Source organism: Oncorhynchus tshawytscha, linkage group LG07, assembly GCF_018296145.1.
Source record: "Oncorhynchus tshawytscha isolate Ot180627B linkage group LG07, Otsh_v2.0, whole genome shotgun sequence".
NCBI lineage: Eukaryota > Metazoa > Chordata > Actinopteri > Salmoniformes > Salmonidae > Oncorhynchus > Oncorhynchus tshawytscha.
The window spans coordinates 33242472-33266774 of NC_056435.1; the positions used below are offsets into that span (position 1 = coordinate 33242472).

The 24303-nt window shown below is 45.8% G+C and overlaps 1 protein-coding gene across 1 annotated transcript in view; it reads left to right on the forward strand.

Moving 5' to 3' along the window:
• LOC112254395 (cadherin-4) overlaps positions 1-24303 on the forward strand; it is a 264955-nt gene that overhangs the window by 178213 nt on the left and 62439 nt on the right. Inside the window, exon 5 of the mRNA XM_024426954.2 lies at positions 10580-10762. Within this exon, the coding sequence (XP_024282722.1) occupies positions 10580-10762 (183 nt within the window). The remainder of the gene's footprint in view (positions 1-10579; positions 10763-24303) is intronic.

Consider the following 24303-nt stretch of genomic DNA (forward strand, 5'->3'; position numbering starts at 1 on the left):
TATCCCCTGTAGAAAAGTTGTCATAAGTAATTTAAATTGTTTCATTAAATGTGTTGCCATGAAAAACTAAATTGTGGAAATGTATAATTCAGGATAAGGGATTTCTCCGACACTAAAATCTTTTCAGAAACAAAAAAGACATGCAGCAAATGGTCATACTCCTTCTTTTTCTGGCTCAATATATTGTTAACCCTTTACAACCCTAAACCCATGTTAACCCTTTACAACCCTAAAGCCATGTTAACCCTTTACAACCCTAAAGCCATGTTAACCCTTTACAACCCTAAACCCATGTTAACCCTTTACAACCCTAAAGCCATGTTAACCCTTTACAACCCTAAACCCATGTTAACCCTTTACAACCCTAAAGCCATGTTAACCCTTTACAACCCTAAAGCCATGTTAACCCTTTACAACCCTAAAGCCATGTTAACCCTTTACAACCCTAAACCCATGTTAACCCTTTACAACCCTAAACCCATGTTAACCCTTTACAACCCTAAACCCATGGCTATTTGATGTCGGTTAGCCACTGTATTTGGTCAGTCTCTAATTCCAAGAAAAGCTAGGTGAATGGTTACTGAAGGGTAGAGAGAGAGCATGCATGTATGTGTGCGTGTCCTTCCCGATGGCATCAGGGTTTCCTCCTCCTACCGTGTGACCCAAACAGCACTGCAGACAGGCAGGGGCTCACGGGACTCACAGATGGCCTAGAAGAGCCCTGTCCTGTCCTCCTATACAGGGCCCTCCTAATGTCCTGTCCTCCTATACAGGGCCCTCCTAATGTCCTGTCCTCACATCCCTGTCCAGGCACGGCGCCAGGATGTTTTCTCTCCCGGGACTAAGGGGGGGGGGCTTGACCAATATGTGGGGGTGCTAAGAGAATTGTTGATTTTCATGACTTATTTATAAGGAAGTTCTCATTTTTTTCAATAAAATGAGAAATAGCTATCACAACGTCAGAAATGACATTATTAATATCGTAAGTGCAGCCACAACGAGAAGTGCAATGCATTCAGCCTATGCCTGTCAACTGTGCACACACTTGTAAAACGAACTGGCTATCATCACAATCTTAGTGGTTATATTTCTATTGCAAAAGAAATGTACTTGTAGGCCCTAGATACAGTGGAGCAAAAAAGTATTTAGTCAGCCACCAATTGTGCAAGTTCTCCCACTTAAAAAGATGAGAGAGGCCTGTAATTTTCATCATAGGTACACTTCAGCTATGACAGACAAAATTAGGAAAAATCCAGAAAATCACATTGTAGGATTTTTAATGAATTTATTTGCAAATTATGGTGGAAATAAGTATTTGGTCACCTACAAACAAGCAAGATTTCTGGCTCTCACAGACCTGTAACTTCTTCTTTAAGAGGCTCCTCTGTCCTCCACTCGTTACCTGTATTAATGGCACCCGTTTGAACTTGTTATCAGTATAAAAGACACCTGTCCACAACCTCAAACAGTCACACTCCAAACTCCACTATGGCCAAGACCAAAGAGCTGTCAAAGGACACCAGAAACAAAATTGTAGACCTGCACCAGGCTGGGAAGACTGAATCTGCAATAGGTAAGCACCTTGGTTTGAAGAAATCAACTGTGGGAGCAATTATTAGGAAATGGAAGACATACAAGACCACTGATAATCTCCCGCGATCTGGGGCTCCACGCAAGATCTCACTCCGTGGGGTCAAAATGATCACAAGAACGGTGAGCAAAAATCCCAGAACCACACGGGGGGACCTAGTGAATGACCTGCAGAGAGCTGGGACCAAAGTAACAAAGCCTACCATCAGTAACACACTACGCCGCCAGGAACTCAAATCCTGCAGTGCCAGACGTGTCCCCCTGCTTAAGCCAGTACATGTCCAGGCCCGTCTGAAGTTTGCTAGAGAGCATTTGGATGATCCAGAAGAAGATTGGGAGAATGTCATATGGTCAGATGAAACCAAAATATAACTTTTTGGTAAAAACGCAACTTGTCGTGTTTGGAGGACAAAGAATGCTGAGTTGCATCCAAAGAACACCATACCTACTGTGAAGCATGGGGGTGGAAACATCATGTTTTGGGGCTGTTTTTATGCAAAGGGACCAGGACGACTGATCTGTGTAAAGGAAAGAATGAATGGGGCCATGTATCGGGAGATTTTGAGTGAAAACCTCCTTCCATCAGCAAGGGCATTGAAGATGAAACGTGTCTGGGTCTTTCAGCATGACAATGATCCCAAACACACTGCCCGGGCAACGAAGGAGTGGCTTCGTAAGAAGCATTTCAAGGTCCTGGAGTGGCCTAGCCAGTCTCCAGATCTCAACCCCATAGAAAATCTTTGGAGGGAGTTGAAAGTCTGTGTTGCCCAGCAACAGCCCTAAAACATCACTGCTCTAGAGGAGATCTGCATGGAGGAATGGGCCAAAATACCAGCAACAGTGTGTGCAAACCTTGTGAAGACTTACAGAAAATGTTTGACCTCTGTCATTGCCAACAAAGGGTATATAACAAAGTATTGAGAAACTTTTGTTATTGACCAAATACTTATTTTCCACCATAATTTGCAAATAAATTAATTAAAAATCCTATAATGTGATTTTCTGGATTTTTATTCCTCATTTTGTCTGTCAAAGTTGAAGTGTACCTATGATGAAAATTACAGGCCTCTCTCATCTTTTTAAGTGGGAGAACTTGCACAATTGGTGGCTGACTAAATACTTTTTTGCCCCACTGTATACATGCGTCCTGCTGTGGCTATCACAACGTCAGAAATGAAAGGAATAATATCTACACTGCAGCCACATCGAGAAGTGCGTTTACCATATGCCTGTCAGCTGTGCACACATGGTGTAAAATGAGCTGGCTATCATCACAATCTTAGCCATTTTATTTCTATTGCAAAAATACTTGTAGGCCGACTGGCCGACAATATGCCTGCGTCTTCTTGTTCCATCCAGATCAGCGCGATTGAATCATGTTCCCACCACCGGACAGGCGCGCTCTGTCTGTAAATAAAATACTTTTCAGTTACTCATCAGGTGTTGTTTTATAGAAGAACGATGCGTCTGTTGTGGTTCAGTGCAAATGAGTCTTTAATCTTCTGGACATCCAGGGCCTTGGTTCTTTCTGCGTGTATGGACAGGCAGGGCCCTGGTTCTTTCTGTGTGTATGGACAGGCAGGCAAGGTTGCTGAGTCGAGAGTTTGCCCAGTATTTCATTCTGTATTACATGATCCGTGTACTTAGCGTTTCGAGTATCATCTGAGATCTTCTGTGCAACTGTTTTGTCGAATTTGCCTATGAACTGTAAAAGTTCAAGGAAGTTTCCCTGGTTGACAGCCGTGTCGTTTTCTATGTCTCCTCTCTGTGAAAGTTCCTGGTATGGCAGTGTAACGCAGTGACTCCTCTCTATGAAAGTCCCTGGTATTCAGTGTAACGCAGTGACTCCACAACTGCTCTCATATACTCTCTGTTCTCTGACTAGTTTAGAATGTCCATCACTTAGAGTGTTGCATATTGTTGAGCCAGACTCTTTCTGAATAGTCCACTCATTCCACACTGTCACTTGAACGAACGTGTGGCCTTCTTCCAGTTCTGGTAGCCATTGTGGGTAAATGCCGCCTTCTCTCCACCATGGTTTCCTGGACGTTGCAAGTGGCCGCATGCAAAGCAGAAAGCATGGTCCTTTTGAAATAGAATATTCCAACCATTTGTAATCCTCATACCATCTACGATTGAAGTAGCGATCCTGCTGTCCAACTTTTGTGGCTGGATAACGCCGAAGAAGAGGGCACCTTGGTTCTTCAACAGGTGACTGGCTTAAATCAGAGGGAGCGGTGGCTGTGCTAACAGTGCAGCTAACGGTGGCTGTGGAGCAGCTAGCAGCGATAAACTTCTCTAGTGCTCCCTCACGTCGTGGCTCACGAGTTTCTCTCGCCGACTCATCTTTCTTATCTTCTTCTTTGGCCCCCTCGGAGACAGGGTTTGGATTTTCAATTCCTACCCGCACTCTTCATCAGAAAACGGTCCATTGCAACTGGGCGAGATGGGCAACTAGCTAGCTAGAAGTTAGCTCACATAACATAGCCTAACGTGCGCGAGCACACACACCAGACTACCCTCCCACCACCACCACAAACACACACACACGTCATAGGGTACACACCCATGCAGCCAGGGATCTGATTGGGAACAAAATGGCTGGTTATTAACTTTTTCATATTTCTTTATGTAAAAATGTAAAAATACTAAAACGTTTGAGGGGGCCTTACTGGGGCTACACAGATTTGTGACTGGGCTATAGCCGTCCTAGCCCCGGTGTAGCGCCGTGCATGTCCCTGGCCGTCCTAATGTCCTGTCCTCACATCCCTGGCCCTCCTAATGTCCTATCCTCACATCCCTGGCCCTCCTAATGTCCTATCCTCATGTCCTGTCCTCAGATCCCTGGCCCTCCTAATGTCCTGTCCTCACATCCCTAATGTCCTATCCTCACATCCCTGGCCCTCCTAATGTCTTGTCCTCACATCCCTAATGTCCTGTCCTCACATCCCGCCCTCCTAATGTCCTGTCCTCACATCCCTGGCCCTCCTAATGTCCTGTCCTCACATCCCTGGCCCTCCTAATGTCCTGTCCTCACATCCCTGGCCCTCCTAATGTCCTGTCCTCACATCCCTGGCCCTCCTAATGTCCTGTCCTCACATCCCTGGCCCTCCTAATGTCTTGTCCCTGGCACATCCCTGGCCTGTCCTAATGTCCTGTCCTCACATCCCTGGCCCTCCTAATGTCCTGTCCTCACATCTCTGGCCCTCCTAATGTCCTGTCCTCAGATCCCTGGCCCTCCTAATGTCCTGTCCTCACATCCCTGGCCCTCACATCCCTAATGTCCTGTCCTCACATCTCTGGCCCTCCTAATGTCCTGTCCTCAGATCCCTGGCCCTCCTAATGTCCTGTCCTCACATCCCTGGCCCTCCTAATGTCCTGCCCTCACATCCCTGGCCCTCCTAATGTCCTGTCCTCAGATCCCTGGCCCTCCTAATGTCCTGTCCTAATGTCCTGTCCTCACATCCCTGGCCCTCCTAATGTCCTGCCCTCACAGCCCTGGCCCTCCTAATGTCCTGTCCTCACATCCCTGGCCCTCCTAATGTCCTGTCCTCACATCCCTGGCCCTCCTAATGTCCTGTCCTCCACATCCCTGGCCCTCCTAATGTCCTGTCCTCACATCCCTGGCCCTCCTAATGTCCTGTCCTCACATCCCTGGCCCTCCTAATGTCCTGTCCTCAGATCCCTGGCCCTGGCCCCTAATGTCCTGTCCTCACATCCCTGGCCCTCCTAATGTCCTGTCCTGTCCTCACATCCCTGGCCCTCCTAATGTCCTGTCCTCAGATCCCTGGCCCTCCTAATGTCCTGTCCTCACATCCCTGGCCCTCCTAATGTCCTGTCCTCACATCCCTGGCCCTCCTAATGTCCTGCCCTCACATCTCTGGCCCTGGCCCCTAATGTCCTGTCCTCAGATGTCCTGTCCTCACATCCCTGGCCCTCCTAATGTCCTGTCCTCCCGCCCTCCTAATGTCCTGTCCTCACATCCCTGGCCCTCCTAATGTCCTGTCCTCACATCCCTGGCCCTCCTAATGTCCTGTCCACCCTCCCTCACTCCCTCTTCTGTTTCCTTTGGAGAGGTAAAGCAATTAAACTCAAATTCACCAACAATAACAAAGCCACTGTGGAACAGCATTCTACCCCAGCATTCTACCCCAACTGTTTTCTCATTTCATTTGGGGATGCTGTTGTCCGGAGCCTGCTGGTTTTCTGTTCTTCCTGATAATGAATTACACCCACCTGGTGTCCTAGGTCTAAATCAGTCCCTGCTGAGAGGGGGACAATGAAAAAACGAAATGAGTGGAACTGGCTTCGAGGTCCAGAGGTGAGTTTGAGGGTTCTGCAGTATTGATTAAAAGATTATTGTATACGGAACGATAATACAGAATTGCTTGCTCCCAGTTTCAAAAATAGATGTCTCCTACTCAGTGAGGAGCAAGATTGAGGTTATAAAAGTATTGACTGAAACAGGAATGTTGTGAGGGCACAGACATTGAAATGTGTGAAATGCTGTGGCGGAGTTGTGTCATCTGAGCCACTCTGTGTCATCTGAGCCACTATCTCTGAGTCAATAGTGTTGAAAGGGAGAGGGAAGAACAATCAGACACCAAAATATAATCAACATGTAATGACAACAGTACAATTTTAAAAGGTGCTTAACCAGCCAAAAGATATTAGGTGATTTAAAAGATAGACGGCTCCATTACCAGGTAATTGCATATATTACGTTTCAGAGCAGACATGTGTACAGGGACTCATTGGACTCCTGTTATTATGTTATATTAATAGTTGGCTTGATTTACCTCTTCCTAGATGAACTGTGCATAGTGCTTGGTATGTGTTGGTGTGTGCATTAGAGCGTATCTGTTTATATTGGATGCACATTTATATCTGTGAACATTAGTTTGTCTACCTCCTGTTTAAGAGTATGAGGCATTAGTAGTGTCACTCTGGCTGCCAGGGACTCAGGCTATGGTGCCCTACATGTCCACTGAGTCTGTATGCACATACCCCCTGCTAATTTCATGCTGCTCTGGTCTGCCTTCTCCTGCAGCTTAGAGGCAGAGAGTCCGTTATGCACCAGTACACTGAGTCTTACTTTTATCCCCCTTCACCAGAATACCTGTATGTGTTAGATTAGAGAGCAGAGACCCGTACAGTAGCGGGGAGGGGTTTAGGACCTAGGGTCTTATTGGTCGGTGAGGTGGCAATACAGGGTCTGAGAGTGAAGGTCATGATGACTAGTCTATGTTGTGATTGCAGCCCAGTTCTACATCCACAAGAGGAATGTATCAATAGTCATAGCAGCCTTCTTTAATTCCCTTGATTCTATAAGAGGTCAGATTTGGGATACCTGTCTTCTCTTGATTGTCCTCCTGCCCGTCGCCCCCCTTGTTCACCACGGACCACTGCTCTGGTCAGGCCTCGTCGGAGAGAATAAGCGTGGGAGAATGAAGGAGCGATAGAACAGCTCAAGATCAACAGTGAATGGAGGATGGGAAACGAGCACATACTTGATATTGTGTAATTGAAAGGCCCTGTTTAGTGTTGCCTCCTGCTCTTCAGAATGACAACCTCCAGATGTCAGCTCCAGGGCTGCGGGGCTGACTGATGCCCCAGTGACATGCAGCCTGGCTGGGAGGAGAGAGCAGCCAGCTGGCCAGCCCGCTAGCTCTGGGCCTAGGGAGCTCCGGGTGGTTCTGGGACTGATTTCACACTCCAAGATCCCTGCTTGCGCGCGCACACACACACACACACACCCAACATACCTTTCTCACAGCACAAAGAGCCTGTTCCAGTTTCCCCTTTTTTCTTTCTAATTGTGGTGATGTTTGTCATTGTGCCAGCTTCGCAGGGCTATAATTTGCCATGCTGTTTGGAGTGTGAGTCACGTGGATACACTGCAGTGGTATCATCCATAGACAGGCTCTTTGCTCTGTTGTGGCTGCCTGGCACCGCGTTTGGAGGAATGTGGGAGTTTGCCAATGCAACAGCGATCAGATGCATCGACCCCACTATCAGCGGCCCTGATGTCCTGCATTCGTCAGCAGACTAAGGTTTTGATAATGATGGCGAGCAGCAGTACTGTGTGAGTTATTCAACAGATATCGGAGGTGCCGATAAGGACTTTATCAGGGAGGGAGCACATGGGGTAGAAACAGAGGTTCTATGCAAGAGGCAGGGAAGCCTTGGAGCATCATGGGTACCATCCTTACTCATCCTCACATAGCGGCATCTTTACATGTCAACTCCACCCTCTCTGCTTTCTATCAATATAGGATCTCACATTTTAGTTGTCTTTTTTCTCTGTTTTTCTCCTCCCCCTATTTCCTTTCTCTTTGTTTATGTCAAACACACATATTCACGCATGCACGCGCACACACTACTTCCACCTGCCACCCATGAAAGTAATGGCACGCTCGCATCTCGCACCACTGCCCCTGTGCTGGTACCTGTGAGTGTTGTGGATGAGCGGAGCTGAAGCGAGAGTTATCTTATCTGGGCACCACATCTGGTCCCCTATCCCTCACTCTCTCTCCTGCCCGGCTACCTTCATCACTGCTGCTATCAGGAGGCCTGCTGTAAAGCCCTGTAGTCAAATCCACTAAGCCGTGAAGAATTAAAACAAAGGGGGGAATATACAGTATGTTTGCTCAGGTTTAGCTTGCATCTGTCTCTCTGTCTGACAAACCGTATGTGTATGGATAAGCTGACCTGCCCGCCGGTGATTCAAGTTTGAGTTGGGTGTGTGCGTGTCCTCTGAGTAGGTTTAACAGAAGGATTTCTGCTTGGCTTCAAGTCTACAGCAGCATGCATGTCTCTGTTTGTGGGGAGCAGGAGAAACAGCAGGATCACTGGGTCACACAAACACTACCATCTCAGGCATGAGGACACAGCAACCCTCACTGGATAGATACCATATACATTTCCCAGAGGTCTACCAATGTATGCAGTATGTCTTATAAACACATAGGGACAGATTTACAATGTGTTTACACCAGTGTGCGATGTACCTGTTAACATGAGGAGATAAAACATGAAAGAAAAAATCCCAAAAATCAAATGAGGGATTAAGATTAGGTCAAGTGTATTGTACACTGAACAAAAATATGAACGCAACATGTAAAGACTTGGTCCCATGTTTCATGATCTGAAATAAAAGATCCCAAAAAAGATAATCCATCCATCTGACAGGTGTGGCATATCAAGAATCTGATTAAACAACATGGTCAGTACACAGGTGCACCTTGTGCTGGGGACAGTAAAAGGCCACTCAAAAATGTGGAGTTTTGTCACACAACACTGCCACAGATGTCTTAAGTTTTGTGGGAGTGTGCAATATTTTTTTTTTTAAATGTAACCTTTTTTTAACTAGGCAAGTCAGAACAAATTCTTATTTACAATGATGGACTACCGGGGAGCAGTGGGTTAACTGCCTTGTTCAAGGGGAGAACGACAGATTTTTACCTTGTCAGCTCGGGGATTCGATCCAGCAACCTTTTTGTTACTGGTCCAACGCTCAAACCATTAGACTACCTGCCGCACCAATTGGCATGCTTACTGCAGGAATGTCCACCAGAGCTGTTGCCAGATAATTTAATGTTACTTTCTCTACCATAAGCCGCCTCCAACGTCGTTTTAGAGAATTTGTTAGTACATCCAACTGACCTCACAACCGCAGACCAGGTGTAACCACGCCAGCCATGGACCACCATATTCCAGCTTCTTCACATGTGGGATCATCTGAGAACTGCCACCCGGACAGCTGATGAAACTGTAGTATTTCTGTAGTATTTCTGTCTGTAATAAAGCTCTTTTGTGGTGGAAAACTCATTTTGATTGGCTGGGCCTGGCTCCCCAGTGCGTGTGCTTGGCCTTTGCCCTCCCATCCCCAACCAGAACTGCTCCCGTCCGTGTATGCAAAATCCATAGATTAGGGCCTAATGAATTTAAATTGACTGATTTACTCCTATGATCTGTAACTCAGTAGAATCATTTAAATTGTTGCATGTTGCATTTTATCATTTTTGTTCAGTCTAATTAAAAACATGTTTATTTTATTCTCCTCTTTTGTCTAACAATATTTACATGCGTACATGTTTTTAATTATTATTTTCTTTACCTTTATTTAACTAGGCAAGTCAGTTAAGAACAAATTCTTATTTTCAATGACAGCCTAGGAACAGTGGGTTAACTGCCTGTTTAGGGCCAGAACGACAGATTTGTACCTTGTCAGCTTGGAGATTTGAACTTGCAACCTTTCAGTTACTAGTCCAACGCTCTAACCACTAGGCCTCATGCTCTGGGAAACTAGTCTTTGCTTATAATAGCAGTGAATCGCCAATGATCTCACACACAGCAGGATGACTGTTGGTCCTCCTAACATTCTGATCTTGCTGTTATTGAAGTGATATTTTATCAATCCATTTTCATTTGGAGTAAGGCCTCTTTCAGGGGGATATGTCACGGAATGCGTCACACGGAGCAGCATAGTTCTGAGACTCAGAAGGTCAAGTTGGAGACATCCAACTGTGATTTTTCAGACTGAGAAGATTTTTGCTGGATAAAGACATAGAAGTCAACCTCTGTGGACTGTGCAGAGGCAATTGGTAAGCTTTCTGCAGGACTAATACCTGAAATTCATGCTAAGGCTGGGTCCTCTTCGGTGATTTGCCAAGTGCGTTAAGGTGAAGAGTCAAAAGCATGGATTGTATTTGAATTGGAAACCTTTTTATTTTCATTCATTGTTGTATTATCTTCAAGAAACAGTGAAAATATGTTTTATTATGTTCCTTGTCACCTGAAGGTTGATTTTCATGGTGGATTAGTCACCTGTACTTTCCATACTCTACACTTTTAGAAGATGAACTAATAATTCATTGACACCACTCCTTTCTATTGAGACTTTACATTGTGTAGTTGGCTCTCAAGTTATTGTTGAATACTGTAGGTCAGCCAATGTACAGTATGTGTTGATTTCTTGTCTTTACAGATTGGACTGGAGGATATGATTGCAAGGGCCTGGGACTCTAATCCCAGGGTTATCAAGTTTCCACGGAAACATCAAAGAAGCTCTTCTGCCAATGGTCTGAGACGACAGAAGCGAGACTGGGTCATCCCACCAATCAATGTGCCCGAAAACTCTAGAGGACCCTTCCCACAAATGCTTGTCAGAGTGAGTGACAGTTATCACACTTATCAAGAACTATTGATGTGCAGTTAAGTCGAAGTTGTCTTTTTGAAATGTTAAAAAGCTACTGTATATATCCTATTCTCAGTTGGTAGTCGCTTATGCCTGTGTTGTAAACTAGAAATTAGTTCATCGTCAATTCTGATAACAACAACTCGAGCTTGCTCTGTTTTCACTCCCGCGGATCATAAGGCTTTTTACTTTTATTTGAGCCAAAGCCAAAGACATCTTCAAGCCAGACATCCCACGTTTGTCTAAGGGTCACTCACCTAGGCAACTGAAGAGAAGGGTTGAATAGATCTCATACAATCACTATGAAGGGCTGAACAGAACACCACACTGGTAGTTTCTATCAAGGACCTTCAGCAGGTAAAGAGAATGATTTGAGTGGTGATGCAGCGCCATGTGATTGGTCTGGTACGCCTTAAAACTCTACACAGACAGAAATCATGACACACAGACAAGAGGATACAGACAGATGGACACACACACAGCGCTGCTTCACCAGTTAACTAACTTAGAAGTGACAAACCATCTCCATTCCTGTTGGCATTATATGGCAGCTCTGCCAGTGTGGTTAGTTCTGTTAGCTCCATGGTTCCAGGATGCTCCTGGAAACTGTGTGCTGCCTCTGTTCAGACATCCAGGCCAGAGATAGCTTTCTCTGGGCCACCACAGAGCTCCCTCACGCCCATTTGTATCGCGCGGCTTACACTCCCGGATTACTGAAATCGCCTTTCACCAACGAGTCGGCAAGAGGGCAGATTTTCCACCAAAGCAAAAAAACACTCATTCACTCACCCACACAAACACACAGACTACAGGAGCAGGGTGGATGAGGGGAGGCGTAGGATTGTACCACCCTGCTGGAGAAATGAACACCCCTTCATCTCCTTTCATCTCCTTCATATTCAGCGTCAGATGGTTGGGTTTACTGACACCCCGGCGGTTCCTGTGTGTGTGTGTGTGTGTGTGTGTGTGTGTGTGTGTGTGTGTGTGTGTGTGTGTGTGTGTGTGTGTGTGTGTGTGTGTGTGTGTGTGTGTGTGTGTGTGTGTGTGTGTGTGTGTGTGCAAGCGCATGCTTCGGTTATAGCCTTTAGCTGTAGTAAAATAGTTATGTTCCTTAACCATGGGGGGTGTGTGCATCACATCTGTGGCCCAGTGCGGTATTAAATGCCCTCTTCTCCCTGCAACACCGCTTGGCTGACTGGGTCGTTCCATTGTGACAGCTAGCCAGTGAAGAGAGCAGAAGGGATTTAGTTCTTTATCTCTCGTCTTAGGGGGTTTTCACATATAGTCCTCTTTAAAATAACCGATCTCAGTCCTCTTTAAAGTGAACTCTGGGGTAAAATAACTCTGTTCTCTTTGTATTCACACTGCCCTTGCATTTGAATTAGGACTCAACTCTTTTGCCAGTTCACTATTTATGCTTGACAATCTCTAATCAATATCCAAAAAAGTTTTTTCTGCAAACCTGAACATTATCATCTTTTCTCTTTCGTGGGACCAATGTGAGGGTTAATGGAGGAGAAACGGTGTTGCAGTCCCCAGGGCTGGGGAGCGTTGTGTTCACATTGCCCTAAAAAGGGAACCGGACTGAGGAATTCAAGCGAACTGAACTTAAACCACTTCAGTTCGATTTGCTTTGGGGGCTCTTTTGAAGGGTCTGAGTTCCTTTGGAGTGTTCACACTGCATAAAAATTGGCTGAAAGAGGGACCAAGTGTGAAAACACCCTTAGAGGTGACCGAGAACAACCTCTGTGGCTACAGCAGCACACTGACAGCACACTGAGTCCCCCATACGTCCAGAGCTTTAGAAACTCTCCGACTATCTCTCTAGCTCTTTTATGAGGTGAGACAGTCCCAAACAGCCAGATTCACCAGGGTTCACAACTTAAAGTAATTCCCTGTTGTCATCTGAGAAACCTTCACCAGGTTGGCCAGTTTGATTTAGTTGAACACATGGAGAAGATTTATGTTTCCATCAACACATGTAATATGAGGCCGCAGGAGGCAAATGTGCCTGAGTTATTGTTTGTGATTTGTTTAACCCCAATTACATCCAAAACAGAGTCTGGATAATAAACAAGAAACACACAACATTCATGATCAGCCAGTTGGTTTCCAATTAGGGACTGTTCTCTCTTTTAAGTCCATTAGTCCATTAGTGCTCTGGCTTGGAGTGGAGGGAGTCTGATGTCCACTTGAATCATCTGATTTTACTGTTCTTTCCAGGGATGTCTGGCTCCGGCCATATCCTTATTATCCTCATCTACCTCCACCACCACCACCCACCACCACCTTCACCACTCACCACCGCCATCACCACCATCACCACCCACCACTCACCACCGCCATCACCACCATCACCCATCACCACCACAACCCACCACCACCTTCACCACCCACCACTCACCACCGCCATCACCACCATCACCACAACCCACCACCACTGCCACCCACAACCCACCACCACCACTGCCACCCACAACACACCACCACCACCCCTAACTCCGCGACCCACCACCACCACACACCACCACCCCCACCACCACCATTTGACCTAGATAGTTTGTGTGTATGCATTGATATGTAGGCTACATGTGCCTTTTCAAAAAGAAATACAGTTGAAGTCAGAAGTTTACATACACCTTAGCCAAATACATTTAAACTCAGTTTTTCACAATTCCTGACATTTAATCCTTGTACAAATTCCCTGTCTTAGGTCAGTTAGGATCACCACTTTATTTTAAGAATGTGAAATGTCAGAATAATAGTAGAGAGGATGATTTATTTCAGCTTTTATTTCTTTCATCACATTCCCAGTGGATCAGAAGTTTACATACACTCAATTAGTACTTGGTAGCATTGCCTTTAAATTATGGTCAAACATTTTGGGTAGCCTTCCACAACCTTCCCACAATAAGTTCGGTAAATTTTGGCCCATTCCTCCTGACAGAGCTGGTGTAACTGAGTCAGGTTTGTATAGGCCTCCTTGCTCACACGCCTTTTCAGTTCTGCCCACATATTTTCTATAGGATTAAGGTCAGGGCTTTGCGATGGCCACTCCAATACCTTGACTTTGTTGTCCTTAAGCCATTTTGCCACATTTGTTCCTCCAGACATAACGATGGTCATTGTGGCCAAACAGTTCTATTTTTGTTTCGGCAGACCAGAGGACATTTCTCCAAAAACTACGATCTTTGTCCCCATGTGCAGTTCCAAACCGTAGTCTGGCTTTTTTATGGCGGTTTTGGAGCAGTGGCTACTTCCATGTTGAGCGGCCTTTCAGGTTATGTCGATATTGCTGTGGATATAGATACTTTTGTACCCGTTTCCTCCAGCATCTTCAGAAGGTCCTTTGCTGTTGTTCTGGGATTGATTTGCACTTTTCGCACCAAAATATGTTAATCTCTAGGAGACAGAACGCATCTCTTTCCTGAGAGGTATGACGGCTGCGTGGTCCCAAGGTGTTTATACTTGCGTACTATTGTTTGTACAGATGAACGTGGTACCTTCAGGCATTTGGAAATTGCTCCCAAGGATGAACCAGACTTGTGGAGGTCTACAGTTTTTTTTTTGAGGTCTTGGCTGATTTCTTGTGATTTGCACATGATGTCAAGCAAAGATACACTGAGTTTGAAGGTAGATCTTGAAATACATCCACAGGTACACCTCCAATTGACTCAAATTATGTAAATAAGCCTATCAGAAGCTTCTAAAGCCATGACATAATTTTCTGGAATTTTCCTAGCTGTATAAAGGCACAGTCAACTTAGTGTATGCAAACTTCTGACCCCCTGGAATTGTGATACAGTGAATTCTAAGTGAAATCATTTGTCTGTAAACAATTGTTGGAAACATGACTTATTAAACATGTTTATAAGGGACATTACTGCATGACACATTGAGTAAACCCCTTCCCCATATGAACAGAGGGGAAATTATCAGAGTGATACTAACAGCCCCAGCATTCCTCTGCAGAGAGGTTTTATGTGCAATTCACTCATGATCAATCTCAAGAAGTGTTGCTTTGGTGGCAATGGTTTACCATTGTGGTAGAATGCAATATGCTTCCGATGCCTTCACTGTCAAATACATTTTTGCTCATGACAGAGGGAGTAGAAATAGAGATTGAAAAACAGCTAGGCCTAAATAGATAGCAGATAGAGGGAGCAGAGAAATGAAAGGGAGAAAAGGGGACAGTTGAGATAGGAGGAGAGAGGGAGATATAAGCCATTTGAAGAGCATAGTAAATCTGTGAGGTGAGAGAGAGCAGCATTAGTTTCAGGCCATTTGTGGCAGTCGCATCTCAACTGTCTCCTCCAGCACCTAAGACTGGACCCAATGAGCCACATCTGATGGAAACCAGTCCAAACGGGGTAAGATGAGCCTCTCTGCTTCGCTCTGTCCTCCCCACCAAACCTCACCACTGACTGCCAGTCAGACAGACACACCAAAGAACAAAATTGTGATAAAAGAAGGGATGAAAATAGGAGATAAGGTTGTAAAAACACAGTCCTTGGGCAAAGCAGAAGAATGGAATGAGAGGGCCTTTGATTGAAGTCCTGGTATGTGAAGGCGAACGCCCACTCTGAAGTGGGTTGGAGCTGTAATCTGGACTGTGTCCTTTGGAAATGTATTACATTCTTTTCACCACGTCAAGAACAATGAGGCAGACACCAATCAGACTAGGCTCATGTTGTTCCTTTACTGAAGTCAACCAATGATGCATAATATGAGACCTCGCCTCAGGGTAGGTGTTATGGAGTTATCAAGTTCAGTGTCGGTGCTTGGGTAAAATCACTGAGGAAGCCCCGCAAAGCCAGTAAAAAAGCCATATTACAAATCAAATGTTTTTTGTCACATGCGCCGAATACCTTCATCCTGCTTGTAGACTAGTCGAACGTCAATGCCATCCTCCTCTCTTTCATGTTGGCAAAACGGGTCTATGGCTCTGTCATACAGTACACTTGTAGGTTTTGTTGTCCTAGGCTACCTAGCTAAAATGCTTGCTAGCCTAACTTCCTCCCATGGGCAACAATGAACCAGCTACGTTAGCTAGCTAGTTAATGTGAACCTACTAGGCTACATATTGAACTTCAATCGTCTCAGGCCAGTGGCACAACATATTCATTTATGGTTAGATCAGAATCGCCATCAAAATCCACAAGTCCAAATCCCCATCTCCATCCATGGCTTAGGAAAGGGACGATTTAGCAAGCTAGCTACTGCAGGACATTAACACAAGCTAGCTACTGCAGGACTTCAACACAAGCTAGCTACCGCAGGACATTAACACAAGCTAGCTACTGCAGGACTTCAACACAAGCTAGCTACCGCAGGACATCAACACAAGCTAGCTACTGCAGGACATCAACACAAGCTAACTACCGCAGGACATCAACACAAGCTAGCTAGTGCAGGACATCAACACAAGCTAGCTACTGCAGGCCATCAACACAAGCTAGCTACTGCAGGACATCAACACAAGCTAGCTACTGCAGGACATCTACACAAGCTAGCTACTGCAGGACATCAACACAAGCTAGCTAGTGCAGGACATCAACACAAGCTAGCTACTGCAGGCCATCAACACAAGCTAGCTACTGCAGGACATCAACACAAGCTAGCTACTGCAGGACATCAACACAAGCTAGCTACTGCAGGACATCAACACAAGCTAGCTACTGCAGGACATCAACACAAGCTAGCTACTGCAGGACATCAACACAAGCTAGCTACTGCAGGACATCAACACAAGCTAGCTACTGCAGGACATCAACACAAGCTAGCTACTGCAGGACATCAACACAAGCTAGCTACCGCAGGACATCAACACAAGCTAGCTACTGCAGGACATCAACACAAGCTAGCTACTGCAGGACATCAACACAAGCTAGCTACCGCAGGACATCAACACAAGCTAGCTACTGCAGGACATCAACACAAGCTAGCTACTGCAGGACATCAACACAAGCTAGCTACCGCAGGACATCAACACAAGCAGACCAGAAACTGAGAAGTTTTTCTGAAAATGATGTTTTGCAAAGGAAGTGATTTGAGTGGTCTGAAGCCAAATCCAAACTGGCCAAATGCTTGCTGGCACCAATCAATCACATGCTACGGCGACAACATGTTGTACTCTTTTGGTCCAGACAGCAACAGATACCTGGGCTACACAGACTGAGACATATCATACGAATTAACAGAAGACAAAAATGTACGTCTTTGCAGGACGTAACATATCATGAGAAATGGATGACGTTGTACACAACTGTGCACCATTTCCAGGAACCCGTTTTGGCACTAAATTACACCCGGTTGTCTCTCGACTCAATAAACCTGGTGTTCAGTTCAGCAGCTGGAGTTGGTGTATGTGTGGGAGAGAATCATCTCTGTGGTAATGCTATTTATTTAGAACCAGAAAGGAACGCTTTATTGGTTTATTAATGCATTCATATTCCACTGTTATTTTAGTCTAGCATAATGTCTCTCTGTTACCGCTAGTTTTTATTCAAAGCTTAACATTAAAATGCATTAGGAAACTTGGATAGGATGTGTGTGTGTGTGTGTGTGTGTGTGTGTCCGCTTGCGCCCGCACGCGTGTGTCCTAAGTGCTTGTGCCTGTATTTGCAGCATCCCAGTTGGACAATTAGAGGGTGACAGTCCCATTACTGCGGACCTAGCTGTACAAAGGCATTGCCTCCACTGACTGACAGAGAGCTCTGCCCCTCACTAAATAACTGTCAGCCTGCAGTCCTCAGCCTTGACCCCTCTGGCAGCCTCCCTCGGAGACACACAATGCCACTCCTGAGCCCTCATTGGCAGGCCTTGCACCTCCCACAGCCAAACCAAAAAATCCATTCAGCTCCTGGCTCCACCTGATTCGCCAGGCTTTGGCTGCCCACAGCTTGCCAATAGGGCGCCAATGTAGCCTCAGGGTGTTGGTGATTGGCCGGAGTGGAAGTGTTGGTCCATTCTGCAGGTCTCCCAAGGAATAGGCTAGAGGAAGCAAATTGAGTCGTGGAAGTAGATTGGGCAATAGAAGGGAGGGAGGTTAGCAAGCAGCGGTGGAGGAAAACTGCAGCAGCACAAACCCAACCTGCCCCCCCACTCCTCTTCCCCTTCTTCCTCCTCCTCCCCACCAAACAGCAGCAGCACAAACCCAACCTGCCCCCCACACACACACACTCCTCTCCCCCTTCTTCCTCCTCCTCCCCACCAAACAGCAGCAGCACAAACCCAACCTGCCCCCCACTCCTCTTCCCCTTCTTCTTCCTCCTCCCCCACCAAACAGTAGCAGCACAAACCCAACCTGCCCCCCACTCCTCTTCCCCTTCTTCCTCCCCTCCTCCACCCCCAGCACAAACCCAACACTCCTCTCCCCTTCTTCCTCCTCCTCCCCACCAAACAGCAGCAGCACAAACCCAACCTGCCCCCCCACTCCTCTTCCCCTTCTTTCCTCCTCCTCCCCCACCAAACAGCAGCAGCACAAACCCAACCTGTCCCCCCCCACACACACACTCCTCTCCCCCTTCTTCCTCCTCCTCCCCACCAAACAGCAGCAGCACAAACCCAACCTGCCCCCCCCACACACACTCCTCTTCCCCTTCTTCCTCCTCCTCCCCCACCAAACAGCAGCAGCACAAACCCAACCTGCCCCCCCCACACACACCCTCTTCCCCTTCTTCCTCCTCCTCCCCCACCAAACAGCAGCAGCACAAACCCAACCTGCCCCCCACACACACACTCCTCTTCCCCTTCTTCCTCCTCCTCCCCCCCACCAAACAGCAGCAGCACAAACCCAACCTTCCCCCCCCACACACACACCCCTCTTCCCCTTCTTCCTCCTCCTCCCCCACCAAACAGCAGCAGCACAAACCCAACCTGCCCCCCCCCCACACACACACACACACTCCTCCTCCCCTTCTTCCTCCTCCTCCCCCACAAAACAGCAGCAGCACAAACCCAACCTTCCCCCCCACACACACACACTCCTCTTCCCCTTCTTCCTCCTCCTCCCCCCAAACAGCAGTAGCACAAACCCAACCTGTCCCCCCCACACACACACTCCTCTTCCCCTTCTTCCTCCTCTTCCCCCACCAAACAGCAGCAGACACATCTTTACTCTAATTATACATAGTGTGTTTCCCTGTACGGCCGTCTCCTGGGATCTGCCTATTGTCCTTGTGTTAAGAAACCTCAGGGACTGGGAAGAAAGCAGCCATTTAACGAGTCATCTGTCTCCAGGGCCCTCTGTCTTTGTTGTGGAGAGAGAAAAAAGCAGTGTTGCCCTCTGCCTCATCCATTCAGCCTGGAGAGCATGGGAATGTGGCTGGCTTTATACTGCAGTCTGACCTGCAGGCAGAATGTGTGTCTGTTTCTACTCTATTCTTCCTGGATGGGGATGATTGTTGATGCAGAGAGGCCACTGGTCTATTTCAACAAAGTTCTTGCTGGCTTCTCTGATCTTTGATCTAAATTGGCCGGCTAATGTAATAATTGGGGTTGTTAGTCTGTTTTTAATTTCCATTCATATTTGTACTCTTTCTAATTATCCCCTCTACCCCACATTCTGCACCTCTGTCAGGGTAATGGTATGTTTGTGTGCATGCGCTTGCGTGCATATGTGTGTCCGTGTGTGTTTGTGCCTGCGATACAATGGCCAAACCACCAATTTGTAGAATATTTCAGAGGAAGACCAGGTGTGGGAAAAATGTAAATGTCAAGAAATCTGTTTGCAACAAGGTTACTCTCAAGCTCAGAGCCTCTCGGTGAAGACATGAAGTCTCTCTGAAAGCATGTCTTTAATGTGATGGTGTTTGTATTGGGAAAGTGCTGCTGGCGCTGTAAAGCGTAAATGTAGCCTGTTTATGTGATATGGCTATGAGGTTGGAGATGTGTCTCTGAAGTTGTTTTCTCTCCTGTTACTTCACCTCTTTGTTTTTTTACCAAACACTATCTCCCTAGTGGTTAGTGTGTTGGGCCAGTAACCGAAATGTCACTAGTTTGATTACCAGAGCCGACAAGTAGAAAAACCTGTTGATGTGCCATTGAGCAAGGCACTAAACCCCAATTTGTTCCAGGGACGCCGTACTACTATGGCTGACCCTGTAAAACAACATATTTCACTGCACATATCTGGTGTTTGTGACGATACATTTCTGTTGCTGTATTTTGGGGGTGTTTCTTCTCTTCTCTTACCCTAGATCAAAGCATCTCTTAGGGAGACAAGTTGAACACACAAAGAAGTAGACCTATGCATCATGTCCCCACATATCTTTCACGTATTCGTCACGTAACTTTTCACTGAGATAAAGTAATGGATATTTGGCCAATTATTGCAGTAGAGGATTAGGCCAAGTTGCTCTATGGGATGAGAGGATTTAGCTCAATAGGACATTGTGTGTGGAGTAGAATGGAGTAGAATGCCTGAGTGTGAATGTCAATAGCAGACCAGGAATACCTCCTCGTCAGGTGGCTACTACTGCTCATTTATATTGATGGAGCTCCTCTCTGTGGTACCTGTTCAGGGAAGGATGGAGGGAAAGAGAGGGAGAGAGAGGAGAGGGGGTAACGAAGGAGGGAGAGCAGAAACTAAAATCCATATTTCAGTGCCCTGGTACTGTGCTTTGTTCATTTCCCATTCAGCTTCCGATCCATAATGGAGTACCCTGTGTGCAGAGCCGCAGACACATCTGTTCTTTATGGGATCAGGGATAACTGTGTGCGACTGTGGCTGTCAGTGGCTCTCACTTGAGAGATATTAAACCTGAGCTCAGTGCAGCTCCTTCTCCAGCCATACCTCCACTATGACTATTTAAAACAATATCTCAAGAATTCATTTTGTTTTCATGTAAGGTTGTTATTTTACTTTGTGTGAGGACGGAAAACTTTGAAGGCTGGCAAAACTTGAGCTTTGAATATCGCCTAGTAGGTATTTTATTTCAGTCTGTTCAGTCTCTCTCGCTCTCTCTCTCGCTCTCTCTCTCTCTCTCTCTCTCTACCTCTCTCTACCTCTTTCTCTCTACCTCTCTCTCTACCTCTCTCTACCTCTCTCTACCTCTCTCTCTCTACCTCTCTATACCTCTCTCTCTCTACCTCTCTCTCTACTCTCTCTCTCTACCTCTCTCTCTACCTCTCTCTCTACCTCTCTCTCTACCTCTCTCTCTCTACCTCTCTCTCTACCTCTCTCTCTACCTCTCTACATCTCTATACCTCTCTCTCTCTACCTCTCTCTCTACCTCTCTCTACCTCTCTCTACCTCTCTCTCTACCTCTCTCTCTACCTCTCTCTCTCTACCTCTCTCTCTCTACCTCTCTATACCTCTCTCCCACTGCCTCCACACCTCTCTGTCACTTTGTTTGTAATAAATGCCCTATGCTAGAATCTGAATTTCTCTATCATCAAAACCAGAGATATCTTTTCTGTCAGCTCTTTGAAGACAGACAAGCATACAGCAGGAAAGATCACAGCAAGACAACACTTAAATTTAGGTGGAGTCAAACAAAGCATGTACTTTTGCCATTTCCCTGATGTTGAACAAAAGGAACAAAGAGGTTGAATGAAAAAAGGATGCATCATCAAAATGAAATGGCTTTGCACAAAACAGAGATGATTCAGGGATTCCTGTGCTTCTTTGGGATTTCATTTTTCTCGTACTCTATGCTGTCTTTGAATATCACTTCAATCATGTAGCGACTTGTTATCAAAGACATTAGATGCCCCTATGAGGAAGTATCCATCCTGGTCACTGCCCTGTATGATCGCCTGTAGTGCCCCCTAAAGGAAAGCCTGTGAACAGCAATCTTATTCTCACTATTCTGACTGCTGACCCAACTATCTATGTCACAAGTATTTTAGACATTGGTTTGTGTGTGCATGTGCATCTAAGAGAGAGACAGAGTCTTGCAGAGGGACAGAGGGACAGAGGGAAGTTGAGAGAATAAGGGGAAAAGGGGAAGGAGAGTGTTAACTTGCCAGTCAGACAGTGAGAATAAATGGTGGTGTCGCATATAATTCCCATTAAAGCCATGCAGATATTTGCAGAGAGCTCTTAATTAGCGGGGACAGTTGTGACGGCTGCAGTGTGACAGAGAGGTTCCCAGAAGGCTTAGTCTTCTCCTGTCTCCTGATTGGCTGGCATTGCCCGATCTGTCTGTCATCACCCCCTTCTTACTATCCAACGCACGGTCACAACGTCGCAGGGCTGACGGTAACTGTGCAACTAATAAACACCACTGTTTCTTATCCCTCTGACTCTCTCTACGTGTACTGTTGAGGTGCCACCTCAGACTAGTGCTACTTTATCTTTCTCCACGGTAGAGAGTGGTACAGAGCAGTGACCCTTTTAATGACAATGTTAGCTAGTAAGGGTTACAACATTCTCCCTTCTATTTACACTTTACACCAGGGTATCCCAAACTCGGTTCTGCCCCCCCCAAAACCTTTATTTATTAACTAGGCAAGTCAGTTAAGAACAAAATTCTTATTTACAATGACGGCCTACAAAAATAAGGAGAGAGACGCCATAGAATGAAGGAATTTGTGCGGCCCGGCCTTCAACCATTTAGAAAAATAAAATAACAACTATCAAAGTGTGTAAACCTCAGATTCCCATTTTATATATGACATTAGCCTGTAGCACACCTTGCTGAATATATCTGTCCACAAGGTCTTTCTTTGTTGATTTATTTATTTCTGGGTTCTTGTGAATCATTTGAGGATGGAAAAATCCAATGTACAACGAGAAAGAAATAAGATGACCAACATCAACTAAACATTAAATTACTCCCTATCAGTGTAGACATCAAATGGACAGGCGCAATCATAAACACTTGAATCAATTAAATGGGCCGACTGAAAGTTCCCACTCGTGAACTAATTAGAGGCACAGCAGCGCTAAATCAATGGAAATGTATTCCTTTAGATTCTGTCTGTGTTTTGCTGCCTCTTCCCTCTCTTTCTCCCTGGAGAGTTAAACAGAATGCTAATTTCTCATCTGATTCTTCATCTGTCCACGGTTGACAGTAATTAAGGCAGTCACTCTTAAAGAACTACAAATGTGTCACTTATCAGATATCTGTTCTGTCAGACACAGAACCAACCCGTCCTTTACATCTTCTAGTCTGTCCCGTCTAGGAGAGAGAGAGAGACGGAAGGATAGAAAAGCTGCCTTTCATCATTAGCGCTCCATTCAAACAACTCAATTGAGCAGTCGTCACTCAGGGGAGTCCCAGGACTCTGAGATTCCGCACCTCTTCATTTATTCAATTTATCGATACAACGAGTGTTCGTTAAGAGACACTCGAAGAATGTGACACCTGGTCTCAGGTGGCCTTAAAGTGGAATTCTAAGCAGCTAGAAGCAGAGGCGAAGTGCCATGTGAAAGCTTCCTTCCTCTTGGGTCTATTAAACTTAACATGTCATCAACACAGCGTGGCTTTGATGTTCTGTGAAGAGGCCGCATGCCTGGGTGTGGAATCTGTGGATGCGGATCCAAGGCGTGCGGAAATTTCAGATGTGCATTTTTCACATGGCGGCCTCCTGAATGATTCAACTGAAATAGTCATTTTGATGCACACGTTAGAGGCCGCAGAGTGAATCCTTTACCTGTCAAACATTTCAATACACACAGACATGTGTGCCTACAGAGCTGCCTCATTTATACACAGGGGGGAAATGCTGTTGTATGTAGACATTCCCGCTCTGTTAAAGAATTCTGTACCTTTCCACAACTAGAATGTGTGTTTTACTAATATATTTGGCGTTTTTTTGGGATAGGGAAGAATATACAGCCTCTGCACATTGCTCAACTCTTAATAGAGATGATATTATTACAAGGAAGCAGTATGTGTGAGCAATCTGTTATTCTACATATCCTCTCTCTGAAACGCATTTGAGATTGAAATTCCAGTGTTGCGTAGCCACATCCAGTCAGTGTGACAAGAGATGTGGGTCTGTGGGTGGAGAGGAATAAGTCTGATTAGATGGGGAGAGTAATCATCACAGAACAGCGCTTCCAGTCAGTCAGTCACACTGATCAGAGTTGCCTGAGTGCTTTGATAGATAACGGCTGCAATAAAATGCCCTACTGCCCACACACGATCTCAGAAAGATGAAGTATTACACACAACACATGTACAGGTAGCTGACAAAATAATGGAACCACTTGAGTAAATGTGGGATGCAAGGTATACTGAAAGCAGATGCTTCCACACAGGTGTGGTTCCTGAGTTACTAAGCAATTAACATCCCATCATGTATAAAAATGCTGGATGAGCATGAAAACAATGTAAACCCTATGCCAAATGTTGGAATTTCTATTGGAAGAATGGTGTCACATCCCTCCAATAGAGTTCCAGACACTTGTAGAATCTATGCCAAGGAGCATTGAAGATGTTCTGGTTCATGGTGGCCCATCGCCCTATTAAGACACTTTATGTTGTGACTATCGGCCTTCGTCGATTCCGGAGCAAACATCAATTATTCCGGAGCTAGCCAGCTCCGTCAATCACTCCTGA